General features: G+C 35.4%; 2 protein-coding genes across 2 annotated transcripts; both read left to right on the forward strand.

Annotated features, from left to right (window-relative positions):
• Nucleotides 1-210: 210 nt before the first annotated feature.
• LOC125280422 (GTPase IMAP family member 9-like) lies at nucleotides 211-1415 on the forward strand. Its single transcript, XM_048210958.1, has one exon. The coding sequence runs from the start codon at nucleotides 567-569 to the stop codon at nucleotides 1413-1415; it is 849 nt and encodes a 282-aa protein (XP_048066915.1). The 5' UTR covers nucleotides 211-566.
• Nucleotides 1416-3579: 2164 nt separating this feature from the next.
• On the forward strand, nucleotides 3580-9533 carry LOC125280275 (immune-associated nucleotide-binding protein 9-like). The gene is made up of 3 exons (XM_048210692.1): nucleotides 3580-3718; nucleotides 5515-6162; nucleotides 6304-9533. The coding sequence occupies exons 2-3, from the start codon at nucleotides 5517-5519 to the stop codon at nucleotides 7257-7259; spliced, it is 1602 nt and encodes a 533-aa protein (XP_048066649.1). The 5' UTR covers nucleotides 3580-3718; nucleotides 5515-5516; the 3' UTR covers nucleotides 7260-9533.
• Nucleotides 9534-11415: the final 1882 nt, after the last annotated feature.

The following is an 11415-nucleotide window of genomic DNA, read 5'->3' on the forward strand; positions in this document are numbered from 1 at the left end:
CGAGAAATCCTCCAAAAACTGCACAAATATGAAGTAAAAACATTAATAAACAGAGTAAAATTACATTTGTTTTTTAAAAAGCAGTTATTTTATAACAAAATTACATTTTATTGCCTGGGGTCTGTGGAGACCCCGAAGACCCTGAGTGTACCTTTTTTTTTTACACTAACATAAAAACAAGCTATCACTCCGATTTTTTTTTTCTTTGTAGATCTAGAAAGTGTTAACAACGGTACAAAGTTTCATGTCATTTGGACAAAGAGAATATTTTTTTTTATTTGAGCAAACGTCGTTTGGGGTCTAAAAAGACCCCAAAGACCCTATAAGGGCTAGAGGACCCTGTGGAAAATGAGGAAGAGATCCTGTATTTTATTAAGTGTTTATTAGGTGCTGAAGTTCAGAAGTACATCATGATTCTGTTCACACGTGGAGATCTGCTGGAGGAACTGGATGAACCGCAGACTATTGATGAAAATCTACAAAACCATGCAGATCATATTCAAACTCTTTAATGTCAATGCAACACTGATCAAAAAAATGCAGTTGAGATTTAAAACAGCACATTTATGTGCTTTGATTTTTCTGTTGTAGTTTCAGGAGAGAAACCAGCTGAAGATCCAGATGAGATTGATGTGATTCCTGAGAGAAAAGACCAGATCAGGCTGGTTCTGCTTGGAAAAACTGGATCTGGGAAAAGTGCAACTGGAAACACCATCATCGGCAGAAACGTGTTTCAGTCCTTCACAAGCTCAATCTCTCAAACGAAACAGTGCAGTTTAGAAACTACAGTGAGGTTTGGTAAGAAGATCTCAGTGATTGACACACCTGGACTTTATGATAATGTACTCAGTGAGGAGGATGTTATAAAAGAAACAGTTAAATGTGTAACGTTCGCTTCTCCTGGACCACACGCTTTTATTATTGTGATTAAAGTGGGTCGATTCACTGAGGAGAATAAAAAAACAGTGGAGAAACTTAAAGAAGCATTTGGAGAACAGATACTAAAATACACCATGATCATCTTCACTCACAAAGATCAGTTAAAGAAAGACAATAAAACCATTAACCAGTTTCTACAGGAAAGTGATCCAGATCTTAAAAAACTTGTACAGAGTTGTGGAAACCGATTCATATGTCTGGATAACAACGTTGCCAGTTTCCCACAGTTCAAAGATCTGATCAGTAAAATAGAGACGATGGTGGCAGAAAATGGAGGGACGCACTTCAAAAATGATATGTTTGATGAAGCAGAGAAATACATTCAGGAGATTCAGAAAAGTAACCTGCTTGAAAAAGTGAAGCAGTACAAACAGGAGCACAAAACAGCCAATGCAACAGAATGGAAAAAGATATACTGTCATTTGGCAGAAGAGTGTCGACGTGATGCTCTGAAGGTCATTGTTGCTAATGCATAATCGCGGTTGCTTTCTACCTGAAGAAAAAGTCGACACACATGCCTGGATGTGGTCCGGTGGAGGCTGTAATCAGGGCCATGGAGAAACTACTAAAACAGGATATGTTTGCAATTCAGTGACAAAACCCAATAATTATCAAATATACAAGCTTATTGGGGCTCCAGCCGACTGTTGAGCTTTTTTCATTATACCGTTTAGGTAGCACTTTATTTTACAGTATGTGTGCTTTCCTGGTACATAAATAGTAATTATGTTGTACATACAAGTAAAAGAGTGGTAACACAAGGTACTTACCTGACATGTATGTACATGGGAACTAATAAGAAACACTGTTGTACTTTCCAATAGTACATACATGGTAATTACTTTGTACCTATAGACAAGTGTGGGTAATAACAGGCACATTAACTAACATTGGTAACTAACATTGGTAACTAAAGACACATTACTGTACTTACTAATGGTATATACATGGTAATTATGCTTTACTTATGGTCAAGTGTGGGTAATAACAGGCACTTATTTATGATAACTTGTAAGACACATTTTGTTTTTTAAATGGCATCAGTGACAAAACAACACTATTTGGTAAGCCTCTGTTTTTGAACTGTTGTTAACAGGCACACACTGTAAGTAAGTGTCCGTTGTTTGTACATGCATGTCAGGTAAGTACCTTGTGTTACCACTCTTTTACATAATTACTATATATGTACCAGGAAAGTACACATACTGTAAAATAAAGTGCTACCCATGAACTTAAATGTATGGAAGCTTTTTTTTTTTTTTTACTTTTCTATTTTTATCTCATATTCTGACTTTACAACTCACGATTGGTAGATTATAACTCTCAAATCTGACTTATTTCTCAGAATTGTGAGATTTAAACACAATTTTGTGTTTTGTGTTGTGTTTGCGTTAGATTGCAATTATTCTTTTTATTTTTCATTCCATGGTGGAAACAAGCTTTCATGTCAATGTTATAAACAAATGCCTAAATGCTGCCAATGTTGGAATCCACTAAACTCATGTAAACTAAAGTACCTATATGAGAGACAAACAGCTTATTAAAAAAATGACATTCTGAGTATTGAGAATCAATCACATTTTATTTCATTACCCATGAAGACAGAACAGTTTCCTTCCCCACAGGATGAATTCATGATATTAAGTTATTCAGTTATTGTGAGATAATGAGATATTGAGTTATGTGTTTATATTGAAATTTGCTCCAATTCAACTGAAATAGACTCCAACTCACTTCCTGTCACAGATGCAGTCAGGACCAGACTTCCAAGCGTCTTTCATTCAGCTCATTTTGAAGGATGCATCAAGTGTATCCTTTGTGTCCATCAATCACCCACAATCCTTTGCACACATTCCAATTTACGAAAAATGAAATGACGGAAAATGAGTCGGCACTGAGCTTGTGGCATTATGAAATGTAAGACAAAAGTAATGTTTAGGAATATTAATGACATAACATTAAACTGCAGTAGGATGCAGCCTTCCACCCCAAGTGTTGAAGTTAATGAGATAATTAAGTTCTGATTGAGCATTAATGATGAACACCTGCTGTTAACAAGCAGAATCACTGAAGGTAGTGATTCAGCCTTAAGGTGGGTATACACTGTGCAGTTTTGTCAATGATTTGGTCATATGAGACAAATTTTGAGAATCCTAAAAGATTCCTATAATCCTAGGCTAAAATCTGTAGTCTTTGATTGCTAGTTTGACATGACAACAGATTAATGGCCAATTAATGACTTCTATGACGAATTTCAAATTGTCTTTGTTTTTCAGGACAAGCCATGATGAAAATTAGAAATTACTTTAAGCCACCATTTCAGTCCTGCATATAATGCAGGTCACCAAACATGTATGGGTTAATGATGTAAAACTCTGAACAAGTTTTCATGTGCTCTAGTACAAGCACAAATTCTTGATAGCAGCAATAACCATCACTCACAGGCTAATCATTAGCTTATGAGGGTCATCGGTCAGTGTCTGATCATGATTGTTTAGTGCTGTAGGCACCTCCTCTCACAGGTAAAAAAGAAAACAGGTAAACTAACTGCAGGAGGAGCTTGTTATCTGAAAGTATACTAAATGCTTCTGCTGCTGTTCGCTCTAATTCTCTTTTGAGTAAATCCTTGACATGTTTAATTTAAAGAGTGTGCTTTATTAGTGTTTTGTGCTGTTTTTTGTTTCCTAAGAAAAAAGCATTATTCTTTCGATCTTTCTGGAGTCACATTCATTAAAGATCGATCTTCGACCTTCGACTAAAGTTCCTTCCACACCTACAGGTAAGAAATCTCTTCACATGGACTCCAGGATTGTTTTTGTTGTTGCCAAGCAGTTTTTTAACATTTACTTAAAATACAGTTTAATTAGTTAATTAATTCCTATGATAAGGCTTGTAATTGAATCATTGTACTCTGAAAAAAAAAGTGAAAAAAGACATTTTTATTATGGTCTAATTGAAAACTACGCTTTCGATTTAAACCTGTTTCGGTCAGTTTGACTAAAGTCATTAAAACTCACCATAAAAAAAAAATAAAATAAATAAAATGGAGAATAAACAATTTTGTTTAATTGGTACTTACAGAGTGTACAGCTTTACTGACTGCAGAAATTAGTTTTACATAATTTTAACGTTGGCCCAAAGTATTATTTCTTTCTCAGTGTAGGTTAACTGGAAAAAACATTGAGATTAAGTCCATAAATATATTTGACTGCATAGACTGCATAGAGCTCAGAGTTTGTATTTAACTGGTCATATACATTAATTCTGAGGAATATATTGAATATGTTTTTCTGTGCAAGTGAGACAAAGAGCTGCTGCAGAAATCTGTGTAATTTCACAGCTCTTGTTTTTGTTAAAATAAAATGTAGAATATGTAGAGAATGTGTAACTTATGCAGACATCAGTCTCAATTACTGATTTCAGATAATTTTTTCCAGCGTTAATGGATATTTATTACCACACAACACTAGTATGGAAAAACTCATTTTAAAGAAATGAAAGGTGTTTCAGTATGGTGGTTATAAATGGTGGTTCATGACAACAGGCACATTATTTCCGTTATAGGGTCATGTCACCCAGACTCCTCAAGATGAAAGTGAAAAGGAGTTTTATTCATGAAACTGGCTTTTCGTTCCACAAAGATTGCATCTCTATAGAATTATTTTATAATTTATAATTATCTCTATATTATTATTTTAGAGGGCTACATAGTTAATAGTATTTATTTGGTTATTAGGGCTATAAAAGGTTGTTTGTGATTGGTAGCAGTTTAGTCTGTTCATAATATTATGCATCTGTCAAGAGTCAGTTTTTTTAAAATGGTAACTTGACTTGTCTGTGTTCATGGTAAAATCTCTAAAATTCTGTATCTATGACATTTAATTGGTGGTATATAGATCTGTACTCTTGTTGTGGACTAATGAAATGAAAAGTAAAATACACAAATAACATTAAGTTAGGCCAACTTCTGTTTCTATAAATGTTCAGCAGCTGTATCTTACAGGAAAAATAAAAATCCAGGCATCAATTTGTGAAATCGATGACATCAATTTCTGCTTTATTTATTCAGAAACAGAAGTAGCTTAATGTATTATGTGCACACTTTATTATTTTATTTTATATTCTAGTGCTTTTATTAGTGTATTACAGTGCTCTCAATTGGCTAATATAGTCTATGGAATTAAATGAATGCTGCTGTCGGATAATGGCCGGGCATTTATTTTGAGATCACACAAAAACAAGATAGTGAATAGCTTCTTAGGGCTTCCATATTGTGGAAAATGGTCATAACCTATGTATTTTAGCTAGGAATACTTTACATAATGTCATCGCCTCCTTTCGGTGTTCAAATGCTCTCTCGTCAGCAGGCTGCTCTGCTGTTCTGTCATATGTAGAAGACTAGCCTTACAAGCAGACATTAGTACTGTGAGTAAAACTGACCCAGCAGCTGAGTTACACAAAGATACCCAACATAAATAACAAATAACCCAGTAAAATAACCTTGCAGGCTAACCCCAGCGAGAATGATAACTTAACCTGACCTGATTCTGATCTTATTTCATACTTTTATTTCAGAGATGTCAGAGAACAGCTCCAGTCCAGATGATCCAGTGATCCGGATTCTTCTGATGGGCAGATATGGTTCTGGGGCAAGCTCATCTGGAAACACTATAGTGGGGGACAAGAGGTTTAAAATTAAGAAGCATGAGTCTGAAGTTTGTGAGGCTAAAACACAGATTGGAGAGAAGCAGGTGCATGTGATTATTTCTTCAGATCCACTGGATCCAGATCTGTCTGAAGAGCAGCTGGAAGAAATGAATGTGGATCTGGTCAAACAATGTTCAGCAGGTCTCAGTGCGGTTCTGCTCACTGTTCCTCTAGAGGACCCTGTGGAAAATGAGGAAGAGTTGCTGTATTTTATTAAGTGTTTATTAGGTGCTGAAGTTCAGAAGTACATCATGATTCTGTTCACACGTGAAGATCTGCTGGAGGAACTGGATGAACCGCAGACCATTGATGAATATCTACAAAACCATGCAGATCTCCAGCAGCTGGTGACTGAATGTGGAGGAAAGTTTCACTGTTTCAATAACAAGAGCAAATCAGACAATCAGAAACAAGAACTACTGCAGAAGATTGAAGGAATGATGATAAAGAACGGAGGGAAATTCATTGTGGAAGGGATGAAGAGGAATGACAGCAAAAGAGACCCTCCTGTCTTTTGTAAGTTGCACTTTTTTGCCATTATTAATGACTTTAATAACAGACATATTGTTATTTATCCACTAAGTGTACGTTACTAGTGTGATGCACTAGTATGGGAAGAATCCTTGGAGTGTGTTTTATTACTGATTTGATTTATAGTTTCAGGAAAGTCTCCAGCTAAAGATCCAGATGAGCTTCACATGATTCCTGAGAGAAAAGACCAGATCAGGCTGGTTCTGCTGGGAAAAACTGGATGTGGGAAAAGTGCCACTGGAAACACCATCATTGGCAGAAATGTGTTCAAATATTCAGCAGGTTCAAACTCTCAGACGAAACAGTGTCAGTCAGAAACTACAGTGAGGTTTGATAAAGAGATCACAGTGATCGACACACCTGGACTTTATGATAATGTACTCAGTGAAGATGAGATTAAATCTGAAATAGTGAAATGTGTAACACACGCTTCTCCTGGACCACATGCTTTTATTATCATCATTAGAGTGGGTCGATTCACTGAGGAGGAAAAAAATACAGTGCAACATCTCAAAGATGTGCTTGGAAAACAGATACTAAAATACACCATGATCCTCTTCACTTACAAAGATCAGTTAGAGGAGGAACATAAAACCACTGAGGAGTTTATACAGTATGGTAATCCAGATCTTAAAAAGCTTGTACAAAGTTGTGGAAACCGATTCTTCTTTCTGGACAACAAGTCTCCCAGTTTCCCACAGTTCAAAGATCTGATCAGTAAAATAGAGACGATGATAGAAGAGAACGGAGGGACACACTTCACCAATGACATATTTGAGAGAACAGAGAAACGCATTCAGGAGAAACTGGATGAGAAAATGAAGCAGTACAAACAGGAGCACAAACGCCTTACTAAAACCGAATGGAAGAAAACATACTGGAGTTTAGTTGAGGAGTCACGACGAGAAGTTGAGCGATCTTTTTCTGACATTTCCACTTCAAATCTGCAACACCGGGGGAAGAGCCTAACAATGACCAGTCAGGAGGGAATAAGTGCCAAAAAGGGAGCTGAGAGCAAAGGAACTAATCGTTTTATGGCAGCTATGCTTTCTATCAGACAGAAGATGTGTGTGATTCAGTGAAAAACCACGATGATCAGACACACAGTATGCTAGAGGCTCAATCCATCTCAAATGGTCCAGTGGAGGAGGTTACTTGACATTGTCGATTTTTCTCTTTTTTTAGTTTTATGCTTTACCTGTATGTATTTGTATTGCAAAACCACCAGTTGTTTTTTTTTTTTTACTTTGTTTAACCACAGCAGCAGTCTTTTTTCACCTTTAGTTTTAGCACTTTATACAATACTGATTATTTCAAAGTAGCTTCACAGTAATAAATAGAAAAATAACAGAATCAATAATGCAAAATTTCAATTTAATGCAAAAAATCAATTCAAATTCTGCTGTAAAGACAATTGTGTTATTATTCTGATCAATTTGTTATTTTCTGCTCTGGCCTAATCATGCATGGTGCTCCACAAATTTTGGTTATATGAATATGTACATAAACCTGAATATCTCGGATCAGGATGGTTGTAGCTTCCAGAAACTAATCTTTAGAAACTTTCTAAAACTTTCTTAATTTCTTAAATTAAACTTTCTTAATCTCATAAACTTTCAAGCAATCAACTTTACAAAATGTGGACTACTTGAGAGAAACTCTTTTATGATGGATCTCAATACTGATTCACTTTGGTTTCTCCAGTTGTGCGGAAGTGAGTCAAACACATAAAACCACTTCAATCAGAGCTGCATGCTTTTATTATCGTCATTAAGGTGGATCGATTCACTGAGGAGGAGAAATACAGCTTAAAGAAATGTTTGGAGACCATGAACCTACAGAACTTTAATCAAGATCTTCAATCCCTCATAAGCATTTGCAGAAAACGATTATTCTGTCTGGACAAAAAGTCTGCCAGTTTCCCACAGTTCAATGATCTGATCAGTAAAATAGAAATGATGGTAGAATAAATTGTAGGGATGTACACGTTAATGAAGCAAATAAATAATTCAGGAGATTCAGAAGAAGAAAGTGGATGAGGAAGCAGTTAGGCTTAGTAGGAGAGTCTCGATGTGTAGAGGAGCACTTGATCATGACTGATGAAATCCTAATAGCTAGAGTTAAAGGAGGTAGCAGATGAGTAAGAGCACCAGATCAGCTTGCCACCAGAAGTACAGAGTAACAAACAAAACAGAAGATGTGAGTGATTCAGTGAAAGACAAGGATCAGACACACAAGACACTGGACAAATTAAACATTGTATGTTTTCTTCTTCAACTATATTGTTCACAAGGAAAAGTTGAAAGATACTTTACTGGCATTAATTGCTTATAATGTTCTGAATCCATTCAGATGTAATGCAACAAAAAACAATAAGTTTTGAAATCATTGTATATATGAAAAATAAAATGTAACACATGAACAAAAATGACTTAAAATCTACAAATATTTCTTCCTTAATAAGTTAGTTCAACTGGCCAATTATGTGTCCGACTTGAGAGCACAGATCAAGTTCGCATTTTATTTCCTATCAGAAATCTTCATTACACAAAGCCCTATAAATTCCAACACCCAAGAAAGTTGTAGATGTTTATAGCTGAATGAGGGTCTTTAAGTCTGGAAAAAAGTTGCCTCTTGGCAGTTGCAAATAAAAGAGGACTGGGGAAATGATCTTGAGCAATGTGCAGGATCTGAGAAAAAAAATAGAGAAACTGTGCACAACTTGCAGGATTTGTTAAGAATACTCCAAGTCCTGCTTGATGGTGGTTACAGAGACCTGTCTGCACTATATTGTCCCCCAACTGGTAGAACTTGGGTTTTCCCAGACCGGGATGAGATTTCAGGGAAGACAAGGTAGGGTTGTTTGTGTCTATATCAGAGAAGGATAGTGAGAGGGTCATTATGGAATTACTTTTTATCACCGAGGCCTTTTTATCTTGTGCAGTATATGTTCAGAGAGGGAATGCGTTCACAAATAACTTAATGCCACAATATGTACAATGTACCATACAATGTACCATACAACATATTTTACAATTAATTACGTCATTTAGCAACACAAGTCATCCAGCTTTTATTAATATATCCTTATATCGTTCTACCTGACTGTAGTGTGCAACAAGTGTCTCATACCAGCCACCAAGTGAACACACAGTAATGTTAACAACTTTCAACATACTCAATTGTATTTTTAGTATTTATTATTTTATTTTAGTATGATTGTTTTGACCAAGTAAAACAGTGCTGCATTACCCCACAATTTTAATTTGTTAAATAAAGTGATCTGTATTAGTAATTCAGCTCATGCGGCTGTTTCATTAGAATGAAATAAAATAATGTGAATTTAAATGAGTCTTTTAGTGTCTTTTTTATTATAAATATTTGAGTTCTCTCCTGTGTTTATTTTGGTTTGTTCCAAGGTTTTCCTGCATTATACAGTACTTGAGAGAGTGAACACATTCTGAATACTTTTTGTTAAACTTTAACCTGAAGGTGTGGCCTGACCTAATTCACAATACAACCAAAGGTTACCAGAAGCTCCGCCCTCTTACAACACTTACCAGGAAGAGACTGACTCATTATTTCTCCTTTCTGTCAAACTGACTCTCGGGTCTCGACAAAAGAAAAAAAAACAAATCAGTGATCGGTGGAGAATGAAGAACAACACTTTCAAGAAGGACAGCAGATCTTTGTGATTCTCATAGTTATTCATTTTTGCCACATGATTCAAAAAATGAAAGTAGTTTAGATTATTGGAGTTCAAACAAATGGATTCATTATCTGTAGAAGAACTGTCTTGTCCTGTGTGCTGTGAAATCTTCAAGGCTCCGGTTATTTTATCATGTAGTCACAGTGTCTGTAAAGAGTGTCTTCAACAGTTCTGGAGAACCAAGAAAACTCAGGAGTGTCCTGTCTGCAGGAGAAGATGCTCAAAAGATGAACCTCCATATAATCCCACATTAAAGAACTCCTGCGAGTCGTTACTGCAGGAGAGAAATGAGAGACGTTCATCAGGATCTGAAGACCTCTGCAGTCACATATTCAGTGAAGCGGTTTCATCATATAAGGTAAGATAGATTTATTTTTGACTGTTAGAGCATATTAAAGAAATCTCTGGTGTCTTATAGATTTTCACTTTAAATTCTAGGAGGAGCTCAATAAAGCACTAAAGTCCTTACAAGAGAAACTTAAACACAAAGAAAACATTAAAGGAGAGTTTGAGGAAACAGTTCAACACATCAAGGTGAGGACTGATGGATGAAAAATATTGATGACTCTTACAAATGTCTTCAAATTTTTTATTCTCTTGAAACAGAATGTCCTTCTCAGTGGCACAGCAGCCATTATAACTAGAGTGACGTTCTCCTCACTTTTATAAAGAATGTTTATCAAATGTAACATATTAAGATGTTTATGTTACCGTTAGTGTAAAACAAAGCCTCTGATTGCTGGTTGCTTCGGCAGTGGGCAGGACTAACGTGCAAGCAGCAATCCCATTGGTAATGCTCACCTTCCACTCTCCACGCTTTCAGCGAGATAAAGTGGTTAATATTCATGAGCCAAACTGCTGTTTACAATATGCTTCTACCTGAAGAAAGATGTGAGTGAAAAGAGAAGTCATCTTCGACTAGTTAATGTTGGTAAATAGGTGAACTTTAGTAGTGAGTTTGGTTGTGAGTATTTATTTTCTCCAACCTTGTTCACAGAAACACTGAATGACCAATCTCAAGCACCAGCAGCCCATAATTCTGTTTAATATAAAAATATGCATTTTCTTTCAGACATACTTGCCACATTTTAGTTGTAACTTTCATAAAATGAACAAATATGTTTTATTGACTCACGTTCCTTAAAAGTTCAGTTGTTATGCTTTTAAATGATGTCACATATGAATGCATCTTATTTATTAGCCATTTAAAACTGTTTTTGTTAAGAAGCTGATGAGATTTATGAATATTTTCACCATACAGACACAGAACATCAGCTACTACAATATTAGTACTTCAGAAAGTTAAAGTTGTAGTTAACCCTGTATGTTTTAACCGTGAAATATTTTTTTCAAATTACATTACATACAATACAATTGAAAATTAAAATTTGAAAAAAAAATTAAATAGCTTCAATTATTAAAATGAAATTATTAATTAAAATGAAAAAAAAAATTAAATAGCTTCAATTATGCAAATCACAAAAAAAAAGATTTTGGGGGAGTGCTTAGGGAAATGGTAACTCAATGGA

This window comes from Megalobrama amblycephala, linkage group LG1 (genome assembly GCF_018812025.1).
Source record: "Megalobrama amblycephala isolate DHTTF-2021 linkage group LG1, ASM1881202v1, whole genome shotgun sequence".
Classification (NCBI taxonomy): Eukaryota; Metazoa; Chordata; class Actinopteri; order Cypriniformes; family Xenocyprididae; genus Megalobrama; species Megalobrama amblycephala.

Bases quoted from the DNA above. Each gene is read 5' to 3' on its own strand.
- LOC125280422 (XM_048210958.1), top strand. From the start codon at position 567: ATGTGCTTTGATTTTTCTGTTGTAGTTTCAGGAGAGAAACCAGCTGAA.
- LOC125280275 (XM_048210692.1), top strand. From the start codon at position 5,517: ATGTCAGAGAACAGCTCCAGTCCAGATGATCCAGTGATCCGGATTCTT. The intron at 6,163-6,303 runs GTAAGTTGCACT...TTTGATTTATAG, and splicing joins AAGAGACCCTCCTGTCTTTT to TTTCAGGAAAGTCTCCAGCT.